Source organism: Hylobates moloch, unplaced genomic scaffold (genome assembly GCF_009828535.3).
Source record: "Hylobates moloch isolate HMO894 unplaced genomic scaffold, HMol_V3 SCAFFOLD_14, whole genome shotgun sequence".
Taxonomy (NCBI): Eukaryota; Metazoa; Chordata; class Mammalia; order Primates; family Hylobatidae; genus Hylobates; species Hylobates moloch.
This window is the reverse complement of record NW_026652289.1, coordinates 66,076,182-66,095,682: the sequence shown is the minus strand read 5'-3', so window position 1 is coordinate 66,095,682 and position 19,501 is coordinate 66,076,182. Positions and strand designations below refer to the sequence as shown.

The 19,501-nt window shown below is 46.1% G+C and overlaps 1 protein-coding gene across 4 annotated transcripts in view; it reads left to right on the top strand.

Annotated features, from left to right (window-relative positions):
• Positions 1–19,060, top strand: part of TLN2 (talin 2) — a 465,831-nt gene extending 446,771 nt beyond the window's left edge. For 3 of the 4 annotated variants that reach the window (XM_032174073.2, XM_058427409.1, XM_032174075.2), the window contains 5 exons: positions 7,675–7,800; positions 10,213–10,275; positions 10,367–10,594; positions 13,323–13,448; positions 14,929–19,060. In XM_032174073.2, the coding sequence (XP_032029964.1) occupies positions 7,675–7,800; positions 10,213–10,275; positions 10,367–10,594; positions 13,323–13,448; positions 14,929–15,057 (672 nt within the window). In that variant the 3' untranslated portion in view covers positions 15,058–19,060. The remainder of the gene's footprint in view (positions 1–7,674; positions 7,801–10,212; positions 10,276–10,366; positions 10,595–13,322; positions 13,449–14,928) is intronic. The other variant, XM_032174074.2, reaches the window with a different exon arrangement.
• The last annotated feature ends 441 nt before the right edge of the window (positions 19,061–19,501 follow it).

The window sequence follows — 19,501 nt, the reverse complement described above, 5'->3', positions numbered from 1 at the left end:
TTCTGTATGGCTGCACGTGGGCTTTGAGTGGCACTCGTTGGTTCCAGACCAGGAGCATACAGGGTGTGAAAAGCAAGTATGGGGCCGGGCATGGTGGCTCACACCTGTAATCCCAGCACTTTGGGAGGCCGAGGTGGGTGGATCATTTGAGGTCAGGAGTTCGAGACCAGCCTGACCAACATGGTGAAACCCAGTCTGTAATATATATAATATATAATATATATATAAAATAAGCCCTGGATGGTGGTTTTGTCCAGTATCGGAGGTGAGAATCGTTGAATTGCCGAGATCGTGCCACTGCACTCCAGCCTGGGTGACTGACATAGTGAGACTCAGTCTCAAAAACATAAATAAATAAGAAAAGCAAGTATGGGAGACTCCCCTCCAGGGTAGACCAGTAGGCCCTTGTCAGACCCTTCACAGACACAGAACAGGGGCTTAAGATGTAGGGAGTTTATCTGATACATCTTGGGAAGAACCCTGTTATCTTTTGTCTGTGCTTTCTGTATCGACATTCAAGGGCCCCTTAAACAGAAATAGTGATTAAAAGATTATTTCAGTGGCATTGCTCTCCATTTTGAAAACAAAAATAAAGCAATGGATACTATGGGAAAACTACTCCCAAGGTACTAATCATGCAGGTGCAGACCGTTTCCAGCGGACACTGCATGAACTTGCACGTATTCCTCGGATGCAGAGGGTATGGTCCCTCCCCACTCACAGGCACAGCCATTTGGCAGTTTCTCTGTCACCCATTTTGCCTGTTTAAGGTCTCTCCGGAGCTTTCCCTGAGACAAGGCCAGCTGTCCATGCCTGGCTCTTAGCAGTTCCAGTTGTTCTGGGAGGTTTACCTTTTGCTAGAACTAGCAAGGTGGCAGTCCTGAAGCCACCCCATCCATGGGTCCTCCAGAAGAGAAGCTGATCTAACCTTTGCACAGTTTGGGGCTTTGCATACAGGCTAAGGCCTCCCTTAAGGCACCTCTCAGTTCAATACCAGAAGCAAACTAGTAGCAGCCAAACTTGCAACAACAACAAAAAAAGAGAAATGTGGCTGCCTGCTCCACTCCAGCTTCCAACTGGCAGGAAAATGCCTCACTCCTGTTGTGGGAGTTCTAGGCACTGGCCTCCTTTTTCCCCTCAAGGACATTTAAATTAAATGCAAAATGTTCACACTTTAAAAAATACATATCCAAGAGGACTTTTTAAAAGTTTCTGATGCACTATGACCTTATTTTTAGTAGCAGGCATTCTGCAAGACTCTGAGTAACGCAGAGCAAAGCCTGAGACCCCACTGGAAAGAAGGATGTAACTGGGCTTCAGTTTGTGGAGCCAGTTGTGAGAAGGGTGACCATTGTGTTTTTAGCTCTCAGCAAAGCATTCCCTCAAAGTAAGTAAGTTTTCAGGGAGGGAGGCAAGCCCTTTGGCCATCTCCTATGCGTGCCTTATGCTCCTTCACCTTCAAGTTCATTGGGGGAAGGAGCTGAGGGTGTTGCAGGGCATAAGAAAAGGCCAAGAAAAAGACCATGGGAAGACATTCTCTTCCCCTGCCCAACACTTGCCCAGGACCCGACAGGGACAGTGAGCAGGGGAAGTGGGTAAGGACGTTGAGGAGGAGCGGGGGGTGGTGGGGGATGTTGGTAAGGATATTGAGGAGGTGGTCAAGAGAGATCAGAAGAGAAAAAGTAATTCCTGCTTATTTTAGTCACCACCTTCTAAGAGAACTTTAATTTGGAACTGTCCATGTCTAGGCAAAAGGACCAGGAAAGTTGAGTTGCTCCTCAAGTGACAGAAAACTGAGTAACTGATACCTGGAGAAAGGGCAACGAAGACTCCACAGTCACATAGTGAAAGTACAGAGCAGTGACTACCACCCAGATTGTCCTACTCCTGGTTGGGTGCTGAGAGAGGAGCTGGTGCCCATCTATGCTGTTTGTTACCTGACACTGATTTGTGGGTTTTACTTATAATGAATTTAGGTTGTAATCAGAAATAGCAAGAAGAATTTTTATTGGAATTATGAGTACATAACAGGGTTTAGACAGAGAAACAGATTAATTTAGCCCCAAACCTGAAAAAACAATTTTTGATAATGAAATTGCTAATAGTTTTTGAGCATCTCCTGAGTGAGCCATGCTTTACATATACTAATCACATACTTGTAGTGACCCCATCAGATAGGTTAGGAGGGGAAGTACGCTTAGAAGATGAATGAATTAGTGTGAAGACCATGTTCTCAGAATCCATGAAAGGCCAAACGCCAAAAGAAATATGAGGAAAGGCTGTCCCTTTTACCTTCTCCACTTTCCATACCACTTCCCCTACCACCACCATTTATTTCCTCTTCCAGGGGACATATAGCTCCTGAAACTTTAAGCCCATCAGAGCAACATATAGGGGTCTCGAATACTCTCCCAAGTGGGAAACAGGGGAAGGGAGCCAACCCAATATATAGCTTTTCCCAAGAGGGATCTCACCAGGCCACTGACTTTTTAAAGGGTGAGCAAGGAAGGTCAGCATGCAGGGAAGAGGTCAACTACAGGGTACTCAGACCTTTCTAGAAGCTACCAAAAAGCCCAGGTGGGGATAAATCTATCCTCAGCAAGAGTTGGCCAGATAGCCCAGGAAAGACGATTGCTTAGAGCTGGTGGGCAACTGGCCAAATAGCCTTTTCAAATGGAGGGGAAGGGGGAGAAGAACAGTATATCAAAGGAGAAGATAATTCAGCATGCAGAGGCAGCAGCAAACACCTTCATTAGGCAGAGTAGAAGCTTAGTTTGTACATCTGTTCACTCTTTTTCCCAGTGCTGTCTTGTTACATAAGAGTGCCTCTTGGTAAAATGCCACTGTGTTTACATTTGTATGTCCATGCATGACTAAATGTCACAAACCGTGAATTCCAGTTGAGGGATGTAAGTAGAGTTGTACAATTAACAACCCACGGCCTCAAACAGGGCAGGAACCTGCTCATAGCTGTGTGTGCATCTGTCCACCAGGGCCCAGGAGTGGATGCTAATGATATGGATGCTTACTCTGTGTATTTCTCCTTCTCCTACCTTGTGCGTTGTGCTCTGGCCGAACTCGGGAAACGCATTTTGAATGGATATATTCATTCAGCAAATGTTGATCATCACATGGGCTCCTCTGCCTGATTTTGTGCTAGAGAAACATAGGTTGAATAAAACACAATCTCACCCTGGAGGGGATCACAGGCTGGTAGGATTAGGTTAAGTGGTGTTTGTTTTCCTGAGTCCAGGTCAGCATTTCCTACAGAGTAGTGTGTAACCACCTCTGTAAGAAATACAGATTCCTGGCTCCCACCCCAGACCTACCAAAACACCATCTGCATCTTTAACCAGATCCTCAGGTGATTCTGCAGCGAGGGCTATCCATTTATTTATTTATTTTTTTTCTTTAAAATTTTTTTTGTTTGGTTTTTGAGGGTACATAGTAGGTATATATATTTATGGGATATGTGAGATGTGTTGTTACAGGCATTGTATTAGCTTGTTCTCATGCAGCTAATATAGACATACCCAGGGCTGATACATAAAGAAAAGATTTAATTGACTCACAGTTCCACATGGCTGGGGAGGCCTCAAAATCATGGCGGAAAGTGAAGGGGAAGCAAGATACATCTTATATGGCGGCAGGCAAGCGGGCTTGTGTAGGGGAGCTCCCCTTTATAAAACCAACAGATCTCATGAGACTTAGTCACTATCACGAGAACAGCACAGGAAAGAACTGCCCCCATGATTCAGTTACCTCCCACCAGGTCTCTCCCATGACATGTGGGGATTATGGGAGCTACAATTCAAGATGAGATTTGGGTGGGGACACAGCCAAACAATATCAGGTATGCAATGTGAAATAAGCACATCATGGAGAATGGGGTATCCATCCTCTCAAACATTTATCCTTTGTGTTACAAACAATCCAATTACACCATCCTAATTATTTTAAAATGTACAATTAAGTTATTGACCATAGTCACCCTGTTGTACTATCACACGTAGTAGGTCTTATCTATTTTTTTGTACCCATGAACCATCCCCAGCCTCTGGGAGCCATTCTTCTACTCTCTATGTCCATGAGTTCAATTGTTTTGATTTTTGGATCCCACAAATAAGTGGGAACATAAAATGTTTGTCTTTCTGTACCTGGCTTACTTCACTTAACATAAGGATCTCCAGTTCTAGCCATGTGGTTGCAAATGGCAGGATCTCATTCTTTTTTATGGCTAAAGACTATTAATTTATCCTGTTTAATGAAACTGTTTTCTTAAGTTCCTTGCTTTAGCTTGATGCCAGTAGTTATAAAGAAATATAAATAGCCACATGCACAGGATTAGTCATAATCTTTAAAAGATTATTTTAGCGGGTCTTTACATGATCCAGTTGCAGAAAGAATGAAAAACCCAGAAGCGAGGATTCCATTATCCCCTTTGTAAACCAGAAGGACAGATCTGACTGACCCTGGTCAGGTCAGTAACACCTCAGCTAAAGAGGACCTTAAGATACCAGCCAATTGAGCCTCTCTGGTGAAGAGGTGAGAATGAGAGCTCCGTGAGAGGGGCCTAGCCTCCAGATTCTTCCCCGGAGTCAACTGTGTACCATGTTGTTCTTAGTCTTCCCAGTCTCTCAGCTGCAGTGGGGACTGTTCCATTAACAAATTCTTCATTTTAATTGTGATTCTTTTATTTAGGAAAGTCCTTTGAAGACCAAGTCAATTCTCTTTCTCTCCTTCTTGTGATATGGTTAAGTGTGTGTCCTTCCTACCTTCTCCCCTATTCCATTCTGCATGCTGGTGGGAGCTGGAACTGATGGGGCACCTGGGTTTTTGACCATGTCTCCTTGGCTTGGAGAGATCCCATTTTCTCTAAGGCTAGAAGTTGTATGGTATGAGGACACATTAAGTATTGGTGTCTGATTTCAGCAGTAGAGAGAGGGTGGGCAGTGCGTCTTAGTCATAAACCTGGCATACAGGAAAATAGGGACGCAGCAGTCAGAAGGCAGGTTTCATCAGGGTACTCTGCCCAAACTGTAGCATCTAACATTAACCCTCCATCCCTGTGCCATCCCAGTCAGCCTTTCTAGGGAGAATCTCTAATACTTTCTAATCAGAGCAAATGTCTCCCAGAGATAAGGCCTTCTGCCATGTCTGTTGTAAAGCATAGAGATATTATGGAAAGAAAAATAAAAATTCATCAAAGAGCATTACAACAGTTGCCATTACCAGAAAGATCTGTGGGTGTCAAAAATATTTCCAAGTCGAATATCTATTACAAGCGTTTAAAAAAAAAAAAAAAAAACAACTCCCAGGCAGCGGAAGATGTGGGAGAGGCTCTTAAAATCAGTTGTGATGAGATGATCCTATCAGATCTACCCCTGCTGAAGACTTCGCACTTAATTTTAAGGAAATCCCATTTTTGAAAATCTTAAAATTTGGGAAATAAAAAATGTGACAGAGTATTCCACACTGTAAAGTGGACTCGGGCGTGTAACCCATAGTATAGCTGAGGCCACCTGAGGCAAGAGCGTGAGAGACTTCAGGAGCCGCCATGAAGAGCTTCCACAAGCCTCCGTTTCCTCATCTGCAAAATGAGATGAGGAGTTTGGAGTCAAAAATTCTGTAATTTCCCTAGTGCTTTAATCTGTTATGTGCCTGACATTCTTTGGCAGAATGAATTTCCAGAAAAGCTCTTAATCTCAAGGTTATTAAAATATACATTATTTATATATTTAATATATATAAATTAGAGTCTACTGTAATTTATTTGGGGACTGACTACACAAGAGTTCCTTTTATGCGAGAGTGTCTCACAATGGATCATTTCTGTATTTCAGTCACCAAATTCTATACTCCACCAATCCGAAATGAGTCCAGTAGAACTAAATTCATTTCTGTCCTGAATACTCTTAGAACAAGACTTGGTCAGCAATAAGAAAGAACGCACAAGTTCTGTCTCAGAACTTCTGAAATGCCGCCATCATTCAGATCCATTAGAAGTGCACTGAAATTGTATTTTGATAATGTGGGTTATAAAGAAAAAGGATTAGCACCTTTCATGGTTCAAGATGTGGCGTTAAGAATGGAGAGCTGGAGAAGGTTTCACATGGGAGCGTTAGCAAGCTGACTTTGAACCTCTGGCACAAACCATTTCTCACTGATGCCCTAAGGGGTAGCTTTGGCTAGTTAAAGTGCCTCATTTTGGAGTCAGATTTAGGTTTAGATTCTGGTTTAGATGCTTCATGCTGCTTGGCCCAATAATCTACCTTCCTGAGCCTGGGTTTTCTCACTGTAAAAATAAGGATAAAGATAATTCCAATATACGATCTTTTTTGGTGAGAATTAAGTCAATGTATGTAGAAGTGCCTATCAAAATACTTGGTACACAGTAGGCACTCTTAAAAGTGTGAATGTCCGTAATGCCACTGAATTGTACACTTAAAATTGGATAAAAGGGTAAGTTTTGTGTTACGTATATTTTGCCACACATACAAAGAAAAGTATTACTGGGCCTGGCCATCATTTCTCAATGCCTGAAAGGTACCACCCACATCTTCAACACTGTGTGACCTGAGGGCAGCTTAACCAAATTGACCTAGAGTCATGGAATGTTACTGCACAGGTCTAATCTGACCACCCCCAGCTAAATTGTGATGCTCCAACCCATGCAGCCTGGGACCACAGTCTTTATACTTGTCCCACTTCTCCAAAGCTTCTCTTCAACTTCATGAGTTGTTTTAGCAGCAGAGGAGATGGTGGTGAATTTAGACCAGAACCCTAATGGACACCTACGCAGTGGTGTCCAGTGTTCTTCCCAAGGTGGAGCCCGTGCCTCAGGTGTCCAGGGGACAGAACAAGCTCCACCTTGATGTCGTGTTGCCCTGGTTTCTTTTTCACCACTGGGCAATCTGTGCTTGGTCTATAACTCTCTCAATGCTCAGCCACAGAAATGCCAGTGCTGTTGGCTTTGATTTTTACCCAGGAAAAAGATGACTTTTCAGAACTGATAGCCATCTTTCCCTTTTTTTTAAAAGTCCATTTTTGAGGCTTAGGCTCTGGAAGAGAGTAAGTGCTATGATCTACTGTTTTATTATTTGGTTTTGGTTATTGATGTTGCTAAAACCATTTGAGTGTATTGTATTCACAGTGAATGTATATCTTTAAAGATTCTGTTCCAGAAAATGAGTCTGTCTGCAAATTTCCATGGGATGTCAAGCTAACGGCTTTTTCCTTTTGGAGTTAGGGGAAGGGGCTGCAGGTGGAGAGGCATCCTGACCTTTCTATCCTGGTATTGCTGTTGTACAACAGTGTCAGTGTATAACATTAGGTAAAAAGGGTAAATTTTGTGTTATAAATATTGTACCACACATACAAAGAAAACTATTGCTGTGCCTGGCCATTGTCTCTTAATGCCTGAAAGGTACCAGCCACATCTTCAACACTGTGTGACCTGAGGGTGGCTTAAGCAAATTGACTTAGAGTCCTTAAAGTTTGCACAGGGGACCTCTTATCTGCTTCTTGTTAAGGAACCATCCCATTTCAGGTGTGGTTTGTCGACAACAAACAATAGGCAGGTGAAGAGCCAGGTGACCCGGCAGTAAGTAGTTTGGAAGAAAGAGCCCTTTGTGGATATGAATTGCATGTGATGCTGTTTTCTTTTGGTTATAGCAAGCGGATGAGACCCTGGACTTTGAGGAACAGATCTTGGAAGCTGCTAAATCCATTGCTGCTGCCACAAGCGCCCTGGTCAAATCGGCCTCGGCAGCCCAGAGGGAACTGGTGGCCCAAGGAAAGGTGGGTAAAGCCACTGACCACATGCGGGACACTCAACACACAGAGAGCCTCTGAGGGCCCAGGAAAAGAGCTACAAGCCTTTGTCCTGACCAAGGAAACGCATGCAATGCCTTCCCTCCCTGAATTGCCACTCTCTGTGCTGACTGAAAACTGCAGCATTCAGACCAACAGAATAAGAGGTTTGGCTTCTGGGCCCCTCATCTGCTTCTTGTTAAGGAAAGCATCCCATTCCAGGCAGTGATTGGGTCCTGAATGAGACATTTATATTCCCACTGTACATTAGGCTATGTAAAGATGTAAACTGTCATATTTTCCTGGTGGGCCGTTCTAGAAGCACCGCAGTCGGCGGCTTTGATGATACCAATTTCCAGCTCCAAAGGGCTCCATTTGTTTTAGGACTGTTGAGCTGAATACTGGCCAACTTTGCAGTTAGCACTTTCCTAAGTCTGCTGGGGAAAGGGCCAGTCAGATTTTAAATCTGAAATTTCTTCAGCTTTATCTCTAGTCACCCATTCAATCTACTTTAGCATAAAAGCATAGTTTTTTTTTTTTTTTTTTGAGGATTCAAAGAATTATTAGTACATCATTAGTAATTCTGGATATGGAACAATCTTCCCATTTAACATGTTCCATGTGTCTTGTTATTTACGTACACATGGAACCATCCTATCCACACTGGCTTTCAGAGAGCTTCTCAGAAACCTGACCAGTCGTGGGTTTGGGAAATGTGGTCACCATCATTGTCATTCATTTCTGTTTGATATTAAAAGGCCTTTGCTGTCAGCGTACAGTTAGGTGGAGATGAGTTGTGTCTTGACCCAAGAACTCGCATTGCAGTACAGACAGGAAGGTTGTGCCTGACCATAGGCTGTGCATCTTCTTCCAGGAAGTCTTTTGTGAGCTTAGCCACGGCTTAGTCCAGTCCACATACCTTGAATTCTCTTTTTAAACCATTGTGTTGTATGTTACTCAGTACTGGTCCGTGTCTGTCTCCCCACCTGGCACACAAGCTATTCTCTTCATCCTTCCCATTGATCCCCTATAGAGCCAGCAGAGTGACAACCTTGTCCGTGTCCTGTACTCAGCAGGGTTTTTGTTTTTGTTTTTGTTTTTTTTTGAGACAGAGTCTTGCTCTGTCACCCAGGCTGGGGTGCAGTGGCGCCATCTCGGCTCACTGCAAGCTCCGCCTCCTGGGTTCACGCCATTCTCCTGCCTCAGCCTACCAAGTAGCTGGGACTACAGGCGCCCACCACCACGCCTGGCTAATTTTTGTATTTTTAGTAGAGACAGGGTTTCACCGTGTTTCTCCTGACCTCGTGATCCACCTGCCTCGGCCTCCCAAAGTGCTGAGATTACAGGCGTGAGCCATCGCGCTCTGGCCTCAGCAAGTTCTTGTTGGCTGGTCAACATGTAAAGACCACAAATGTGTCATTGAACGGAACATCCTATGTTAAAAAAAAATCCTGGTTATTTCAACATTGATAAAGGGCTATGTGTCCAACACATTGCTTAGATACTGGAGAATCCAACTTGGATATGGCAGAGTCCCTATCTGTCCTCCAATGAACTTATGTGTTCAAGCATTTAAAAAGTTGGTGAAGGAGGTTCAGCCAGACTTGGGTGAACTATAGGATTATAGGCAGGACCTTGGAGTTTTACCTGACATTCAGCAAGCCCTGATATGGCCCTGTTATTGCTGACACACCCCCAATTTCATATTCAAGTTGAGATACTCTTACCTCACTCACCAGGCACGTCCCACAAGCTTGAAGGTATTTCCTCCTGTCGCTTCTCCCTCTAGATGTGGACAGAAAATGTTCTACTTGTTGCCATGATTTCTAAATAGAAACAGAGATCCATGTTTCTTCCAGCCTCTTATTTCTCTCCCACCCCTGACAAAATGGTATTTCCTTAAGACAAGGGTCTGCACTCAATTGTACCAGAGGGAGGTCCACCACACTTTTTTAACATCATCTGCCAGAAACGCAGTGTGGTTTGCAGGGTCAGTAATCGGGAGAGATTTAAATTTCTCTTAGCCCTTGAAAAGAGGAGGCCTAGTGGCTCCCACATTTGACATGGAGAAAGCTCAGCAGAGGAGTTAAGTGTAGAAAGACAGCCCCAGGCCGTCATTCCTGAGCCCTTTCCCAGAAATGCAGTACCTGGCAGCTAAATGGAGCCATTCTTAGCATTTCCTGTTGCCTCTTGGTGGCGAAACCTGCTAGGATGTGCTATGCAATCTTGGCATGGCCTGAGTCCCACGTGAGAAAGGTTGCTCCATTCTCAGGCCTGGGCTGTTGGCAGGAGGCACCAAGCAGGGTGCAAGTCTGGTTCCCAAGCAAGGTGTGGGGATGAGGGGCTGCAGCCACTGGGGCTGCCTGCCCTCATGGCCAGTTTCTCGACTCTACTCTCCAGGTGGGCTCCATCCCTGCCAATGCTGCAGACGACGGACAGTGGTCACAGGGGCTGATTTCTGCTGTGAGTTGCCTTCTCCTTCCTCCCAGTTTGCTTTCGGGGTCCTCTAAGGGAGGTTTGGGCCTTGGGTGACTTCTCTGTTGACTGTCCCCAGGCCCGGATGGTGGCGGCTGCGACCAGCAGTCTCTGTGAGGCGGCCAATGCCTCTGTTCAGGGACATGCCAGCGAGGAGAAGCTCATCTCATCTGCCAAGCAGGTCGCCGCTTCCACGGCTCAGCTGCTGGTGGCCTGCAAGGTGAAGGCCGACCAGGATTCAGAGGCCATGAGGCGGCTACAGGTAATGGTCACTGATGCTGGTGGGAAAATACTCCTGTTGGAGCGGGTAAGTGTCACCAAAGGGGACAAGCCTCACATCCTTGGCATGACCCACCAGGCCTTCCATCAGCCAGCTCTGTCCACGTTCCAGCCTCATCTACTGCGTGCGTCCATGCATCCTCCACTGCTGCCCCACCAAGCTGCCATTCTCCTCGTGTGCCTTCTGGTCTCATGCCCTGGGGCCCTGCTCCTCACCAGCCCAACCCAGCAGACCCCTACTTGTCCTTTGTGACTCATCTTCAAAGTCCCCTGTTCTGGGAAGCCCTCCCTGACTCCCAGGGTTTGGGCAGTTTATCCCTCCTCTGTCCTTTGAGAGCCTCTAGCCAGACCACTCAGGTTCCCATCACGTGGTACCACTGCAGGTCTGTCTGTGAGCAGGTTGTGAGCCTCTTAGATGCAGACACCACATCTTCATCTGTGCCTCTCTCATATGTTAGTAACTCAGTGCCTGCTTCAGAGGAGGCCTTCAGCCAGTGTCTGCTACAGAAGAGAGTAAAAGGACTGAAATTATATGAGACTGTTGCTGTTTCCCAGACCCCAGAGAACATGTTAGGAAGGTAACAATCAAGTCCTTCTCAGAGCAGATACATTTTCCTGATTGCTTTAAAGAAATGCTTAAATGAAAACAATCACACGGCCCCAACATCTTCATATATCAAACGTTATCATTGCTTTCTGTTCGTTTTTATCTACATATAAAATAATTTTGTCCAGTTGTAATCATGGCGAGATACATTCTGCTTTCTTTTCACTTAACATTTTATCATATCTATTTTTTCCCTGAAGATAAGGCTTCATTAACTTCTCTATGCAAAGCTAGCTGGCCCATTCTTCATGAGTTCCATTTTTAATGATCGCATATCACATCAACTGATTATGCCAGAATTTCCCTATACTTTGGACATTTTGTTTCCAGTTTTTGAGATTTTTTTTATTATAAGTGTTAAAATGCAGATTGTATTGCTAAAAGTATGTTTACATCAGTCATGAAGCAAATCATAAATGGCAGAAATGTTTGAATAGTTCTACCAAAGCTCAGAATTCTTGTTTTATTCTGAAAGGCCTAAAGTGCATTTCTGTTTTCTGGCCTTCTTGAGTCCCTTTCTGACCCACCTCCCTCACCTTTATTTGATACCTGGGATAAACCCAGGGAAAAATTGAGGAGCTGCGTGTTTGTGAATATGTGATTTCTGGGTCTGGGACACTTCTGAGGAAAACATCCTGAGTTAAGAGAGACTTGGTTCAAGTCCTGCTTCTGCCATTTATATCTTATATAAATCACTGAAAACTTTTCAGGGGCTTAGTCTGTAAAATGGGGATAGAGCCATCCATACTGACTCTTACGAGGGTCAAATAGGAGAATGGATATGACAGTGCTCTGTTAGGTCCTACGGATTTACACAGATAGAATGCAACATCACTCTTGTTCCCATCATTACCGATTTAACTGGATGCTGCAGTGTTGTATTTGAGCCCCTTATAAATGACTCAGGAGTTCCCTGGGGCTAGATGGACCTATGTGCAGATCCCAGCTGTATAACTTGCTAGCTACAAAATGTTAGGTTTCTTAACCTCGGTTTCACATCAGAAAAGTGGGCTAAAGAAAGATTTCCAACCTCATAAACCCTTTGGCGAATAGGCACATGGTGATTACTCGTCAAATATTAATTGGTTCCCTTCCCATCCTGTGCAAGCCCTCATAGTTTGCATTGGTCACTTTAGTTCACAGACCAGGTGGGGCAGTTAGCTTTGAATGAGAAGAACTCTCAACCTTCTGATGGCGAACCCTCAAGCACAAGCCTTGGACTCTGAGGGGGCGCTGGACAAGAAATACGAGAGGTTTGATGAAGCCTTAACCACTTTTAGAAGAAAATTCCAAACCTCAGCTGGCATGTCCCTGGGGACATGCTTCATGAGCATTAAAAATAAGCCAATACAGGCAACAGCCCTTAAGGAAGATCTAAGGAAGACTGAAAAGCTCTTCTTTACCTGTCTCTAGCAGTCACTCCATCTTAGAGCCTGTGGTGCTGAGACCCTAAACGTACGTGCAAAAGGCCGTAGTTACTGTGAGGCTCTCAGCCCTTCCAACAGAGGGGTAGCCCTTCATTCCTTCAAAGCCTTCAGTGAGCACCAACCATGGACAGCCACAGTGCCTCTGCTGGGGATGCAGGGATTCCAGTCACTGCTCCTGCCTTCAAGTTGCTGACTGTCCAGGGGGGAACAGCCAGCCACAAGCGTGGTAAAGGCTGCAGCGAAGCCGGCACAGCACACTCCAGGCACACAGAGGGAGAGGTTGTGGGTAGAGCTAAGGGAGACAGGTGAAAGTGATGTCTGTGCCAAGTCCTCAAGTATGTGCTAAATCAGATGGAGGCAGGGGAGGCGGTTTTCCAGACCAAGGAGGCAGAACTCCGGCGTGCCTCTGTTAACACACACATCACATTGCTGGGATCATTTATTACATATTTACATAATTGTGATTCCCCTCAAAAATGAGTATTCCTTGGGGGCCACAGGCACTTTGTCTCATTCATCTGTGAGTGACCAGATAGGTTCCAGTGTTGGTAGAATCCGTGGATGGATGGACAGACAGATGGGTACTCACTGGCTAGAGAACTTGATGTTATAATTGGATAATAGTTGACTCACGGTCTCACAAACTGTACCTTCATGTCTATTCTTGCCAGGCCCAAATGACTGTTTCTGATGCTATAATGTATGTTTTGTTCACTCTCCAGGCAGCAGGAAATGCTGTGAAAAGAGCCTCAGACAATCTTGTCCGTGCAGCCCAGAAGGCAGCATTTGGCAAAGCTGATGATGACGATGTTGTAGTGAAAACCAAGTTTGTGGGGGGCATTGCTCAGGTTTGTAATTAAGTCAAGAATAGTATTTACTTCCCGAGATAGGTGTTGGCTTGTAACAGAGAGACAAAATTTATTTCTTCCTCGTGTACCAGAGATGGTATGGTGTTTCCTTCACGTCTGAGAGCCAGATCCATCTGCCTTTCTATTTCACCATCCCTGAGATGTTACCCTTGCCCACGTGGTCCACGTTGGCTCAGTAGCCCCCTCAACTTTCCATCTGGCAGGAAGAGGGAAAGGAGGGGAGGCCATGACCCTAAGCTGCACGTATTACATCCTCTCACATACATTGGTCAGCACTTAATAACGGGCCCAACCCAGCTGCATGGGAGGCTGGACAATGTAGTATATATATATATTTTTTGAGTAGCATTTGCCTAGATAAAAATCAAGGATTCTATTGTAGAAAAGAAGAACAAAAATGGAGGACAGCAATATTATTTAAATAAAATGAGGCATTTGGAGCTACTGCCCACTCCAGACATTTGGCCCTACAGAGAGAGAATGCTTTTCCTCTCCCAGAACTTTTATAAGAGCAGGTGGGATTCTGACTTATGCAGGATTGCATTCTCATGCATGGGAGTGAGGAGAAAGCTCTAGGAAGTCAGGCTTACATTTTTTGATGTGTGTCCATCTCGTAAATCCATTTTAGGGGACTGTTCTATTTATCTGCATCAGGAGCACTGAAGTTACTCATTCCCCATGTCTGCCTTAGCTCTTCCTGAACCACACCCTGTGTTTGGCTATGCACTGCATGTATTTTTACCAGAATGTGTTTCTCCATGCACTAATTTCATGAGAAGTTTCACAGAGAAGGGGCTCTGATCAAATAAGGCTGAAGAATACTGCATTCAATAACCCCGCCCTGGTAATGATAGTCGTTAGCCTAGTAAAGGCTCTGGAAAGCCAGGAAAGGAACTGACTTTGCTTTTTTGAACACAACTTTCCCTTTTCACACAATACCTATTAGCAAGTCTTCCTCAGATCACACCTTAAAAGCGTGAAATAAGCATTTGAGGGCCATCTGGTGGTTCAGGGCTCCACTTTAGCTTTGCCCATACCTGGACCAGGTCCTCCTCCACTGGCTCGGTGACTCCAGACAGTGGACCCACATCACTCAGCTTCAGATTTCTTCTTGGAAAAACAAGACTTTCAACAGGGCATGCTTCACAGGGCAGCCCCTTCAGTGAAGGGACTGTCTACATGGAGTGTTTGCACCAGAGCCTGGTACGTAGTAAGGCTGCAGGAGATGTTTGCTGTTAAATCACAGGCCAGAACCAGCATGTTTTCATGGCTCAGCTGGGTCATTAGTCTCAAAACCCAAACAGTGACAGAGGCTGGTCGCCAGAGCTAAGAAAGCTGTTCCTGAGGCGCTGCAGTGTCCCACGGTCGCGGGAGCCATGGAGCTCACATGAGCAGTGGGGTGGATGGGAGGGTTTTCTGGGAAGTGTTAGGTCCATCCAGCTTGTTGCTTTCTTTCTAGATCATCGCCGCCCAGGAAGAAATGCTAAAGAAAGAGCGAGAACTGGAAGAAGCAAGGAAAAAACTGGCCCAAATCCGCCAGCAGCAGTATAAGTTTTTACCCACCGAGCTGAGGGAAGATGAGGGCTAAAGGTGCAAGCCCAGATGGCGAGCCCCAGGGGATGGCCCTGGCAGAACTGGACAGACAGTGTTCCTGAGAGGCTGGGCACTTACCTGGAAACCGCCCACCTCCCCCCAGGGTGAGCCTGGAGCCCTGCGTGCTTGTTCTCACATCTCTGTCCCGTCGGCACCGGCTGCATGATCGTGATGTCACACGGTACAATGTCCTACCCACAACTCCCCTGCCGCCTCCCCTCATGCCTCACCGTGTCTCAGGAGAGAGGGGTGCACGTTTCGTGGACTGTTACCAACAAAGAAAAGTCAGTATTATGTCATTCTCAGACACTCTGGCTTTTGTTGGTCCTTCTCTTAGGCCTGCCCCTGGACCTTTTTGTGATATTGTAATAGGGAAAAAATCATTGACGTCATGGAATATTCTCCTTCCTCTCAGGAGAAGACAGAAGCTGGAGTTGGACATGGTTCATAAAAGCCAGAAACACAAACCCATGTGGACTCCGGGAGGGTGACTCAGGTCCTCCTTCCATGTCTTGAGCACTGGCTCACCCAGGGGGTGAAAAATTCCCACCCCTGTTTGCACGCTTTCTTGCCTCCGTGTGTAAGCTCCTTGTACAACCTAGACCCATCTTGTATTTTGTGGCCCAGAAAACTGAACGATTATTTTTTTCCGCCATAGTCCAAAGGGCAGAGTTGTGGGAGGCCGTCAGGGCTTGGTGAGCAGGGGCTGTAATAAAATCTGTGGGCTCCTTACTCTGCAGAGGCTGTTTCAGTTCACACAGAGTCATCCACACAAACCCACAGCTCCCAGTTGACAGTCAGTGGACCGCTCGTCTCCTCAGTGTCCAGGGTGGGGATTCTGCTGGAATAAAGAGCTTCCTCAGTGACTCATCTTCAGGTCCCACGCTGGTTTCTATGCCTTCAGAATGGTCACAAGCCCAGATTGGAAAGGATCTGCTTACAAACCTGTCACCTGTCCTCCAACCCAAGACGCCTTTTTTTCTGTCTTAATATCTAGAAAATCTAAATGCATCCTAAAATCAATGTGAACCTTTCACAAGATAGTTTTACTTATTATCACATAGGTGAAGACGTAAGATTTTTTCAGAGTTCATTTTCTGAATGTCACACTTCCAGAATTTCCTATTTTTCCCCTCTTTTCTTTCCCCTTTTCAGAGCCCTCCCATGGGAAGGGAAGGGCTTGAATTTACCGTTAATCTGCACCTTTAGCCAAGGCAGTGCATGGAAGATGAATGGCTTGTGGGACAGAGTCTAATGCCAGGGAGCAAGAGTGTTTGAAAGAATTCATAGTGGGGGAGATTGGTAACAGTTAAAGGCACTCACCCTCCGCCTCTCTCTCTGTCTCTCTGGTGTGCTGTCATGTCTCGGACTCCATCCACATTACAGTTTCAAAGTTCCACCGACGGGGGCAAGTTGGTGCTTTGGTCCTCCAAAGATGTCACCTTTCGACCTTGCCTGATGATCTTGTTTCACCAGACTCTAGCCCAAGTCATGGTTTTAAAATATATAAACTTCTGACAGCTTCCCATATTTATAAGTTACTTGTAAGTGCTGCACGTATTAGAATTTTTTTTTCAGACCAGTAAAGTTAGAGAAAAGACGCTGTAAAGGAAAAGCAAGTAAGAGAGTGTGGAGGACACTGACAGTGTGTGGGCACCAGTTCTGAAGAGGAGGGGAGCTGCTGGAGCCCTAGCCTGTTGGGGAAAAGCTGACACACTCTTGGCCTGCCCCCTTTGAGTGGATCTGATCCAACACCTCATGCCTGCCCTGGCTGGACACTGAGAGGAGGGGCACACGTGCTTCCAGAGACACTCAGGAGTCAGACCCCAATGCTCAGAGTCACAATGTGTTAATGGCCTCCCGTAACAGGACTCTGGGGAGCCTCTCTGTGGCCCAGGACACCCCACCCTCTGCTCTGCTATGCTGTGCCCAGGGCAGCTGCCCTCTTCTGCCTGTCTCCCATCCCATCCTGGAAACCCAGCACCAAGGCAGGGGCAGGCAGCGAGTTCTTCCACCTTGCCTCAGAGGCATTTAAAACCTTTACTGCATTTGATACCAGAAAAACCTCCAGAGACAAACCAAATGCAAAGGCCTGTCCTTTATAACTCTAAGGAACAGGCATCAAAAGTTTATTTTTGTAGGAGCTATATAAATACTCACCTTTCTGGAGTCGTCCAGTGCTGGGAGCTTTGGGGAGTTTGGTTCTCGGTTATCACCTGGTGTGGTCCCAGTTTCTCATCTATCCTTTCCTCATCCACCCTGCACACGTGTATGTGAACGGCCTCGTGGCGGGCATGGTGGTTTCTCATTTCATAAGATGGTTGAAGGGCCATGCCTTGTCCGGGTGTTATTTAATAGGCACTACTGGCGGTGTCCTCAGATGGCACTGAGGGGGCCTTCTGGTCCTTCAAAGGAAAATGACACAGGCATGAGTTCATTTGGGAGTGTGAACTTTCAGAACACCTAATAAGAGAGTGGTATCAGAGTAAAAATGGCCCCAGGCCTGGAGCATAGAAGTGTATCTCTGTGAAGAGGGAGCAGGTGTGTCGCTATGTGTTTCTTCTCACACCCCTCTACTCCTTGAGGGCTTTGAATCCTTGGGCTGATTTTTGTGCCAGAAATTGCTGTTCCTGATGGCCACAAGGGGACCCTGAACTGGATTTCAGAACTGCCCAGTGATTTGAAAATTTAGGGTTCTGCCTTTCAGAAGTCTTTAGATAGGGATGCTAAGGTCATACTTAGTTAAATGAACAGCCCTTGTTTAAATTTTGCCAGTGTCCAGCCAGCTGTGGCCCTGGCCATCTGTGCAGGCAGGTTCCTCAATTCCTGGTTGGCCCTGCAGTTGGTCAACTCAGTCCCTCCAGGTCGGCCGCAGAGGCAGCTACCCAGCCTGCAGTCTATGCATGGTCCTTAAGAAGTGAGCTGCCTGTAGCCTCACAGCATATGCTTTTATCAGGGAAAACCCTTTGAGCTTCTCCTGAGTCTCACCTGCTTGCTTTCTGGCTGTCTTAGTCAGTGCGTTTACAGGCAACTAAAGCCTGTTCCTAATTTATCAAAAAATTATAACCAAAATTCACCATAGCCTAAGAGAGTAAACCCCACCTCCAAAGTGATGCCAAGGCCAAAACCTCTTGAAGGAGCCAGACACAGGTCAAAAGTGGTGAGCAAGCCATGGTCTCTGCTCCTGGGGAACTCACACGCTGCTCCCCGAGGAGCCTTGGTTTCCTCCCTGGCAGATAGATAGTCCCCAGAATCTTCTCTCCCAGCTTTGAGGATCTGGGTCTGGAAAGGCCTCTGGGATTCTGGCCTTAAGATCCCAGCACAGACTAACAGACTATCAGCATGTTCCATTCTCAGATTCCTGAAGGAAAGGTACCCTCTGTTGACCAAGGGGCTGGCTGCTTCTGAGACTTACCAAGCCCAAGAAATTTGGAGACATTCCCCTCAGGCTAAAAGGCAGTGGTCCCCAGAGTTCAGAAAGCAAAAGATCTTGACAACTGTGCCAGTAGTGGCTCTGGTGCTATCTCTCCACAGTGCTGGCCTCTGCTGGGGATGGCATCTTTCCCAAAGGTATCCCCAAGTACCATGTTGAAAATGTCCTCAGTCTGTTGCTCCATCTTTCTGAGCCTGTGCTTGGTATGTTATGTTAATGGTCATTACGGATGAGCGTGTGCAGAGTTTTGGTTGATTTTTTTCAGTGCTACAAAGAAGAGCTATTTCTTTTCAATAACAAGATTTGGATTCAGCCTCTTCCTCTGAGCCCACCTCCCAGCCCTCCAGGGAGCACCAATGTACCTGAGTCACTTTGTCCGTGTCTCTTCGTCCCACAAAACACGAGGCTGAGTCTCATTCAGCTGCCTCTCACCAGCCTTCAAGATCCAGAAGAAAACAGGAACGTTCAGCTCTGCCCTGTGTCATGTCTAATCCCATACATTAATTTATCTAACCACATAAGTTATTTTTTTTTATTTGCCAGAAATAAACCTTTAAAGGAACAAGCCTGTGTGGAGGACTCATGGGAATGGGAGGAAGGTGGAAAAGAAGGGGGAAGAGACCGTCTTTATCATGAGAGTAAAATTCCACCTTGAGGACTAGCTCCATAGTTACAAGAGGTATGTCAGGAGAGAGCACGTGTGTGTGAGTGAGTGACAGACGCGGAGCCACAGGGTGCCACGGAATCTCATGTAGCTCTGCTAACAAGAGTTAACTCGGAGAAACTCCAGGAGCAGGCATCCTGGACAAGCAGCTAGGGGGCTTTTTGGCTTTACATACCACCTCCGTCAGAAGACCGTACAGCTGAATACAGAAGTGCATATGGGGTCATCTCCAATCTTGACCCAGGCCCTGGCACAGGAAGGTTAGGTTCACTTCTGACAGCTGAGGCCACAACTGCAACCCCCGGAGACTGCCAGGCCCTCCTTCCTGTTTGGCGTGGGAAT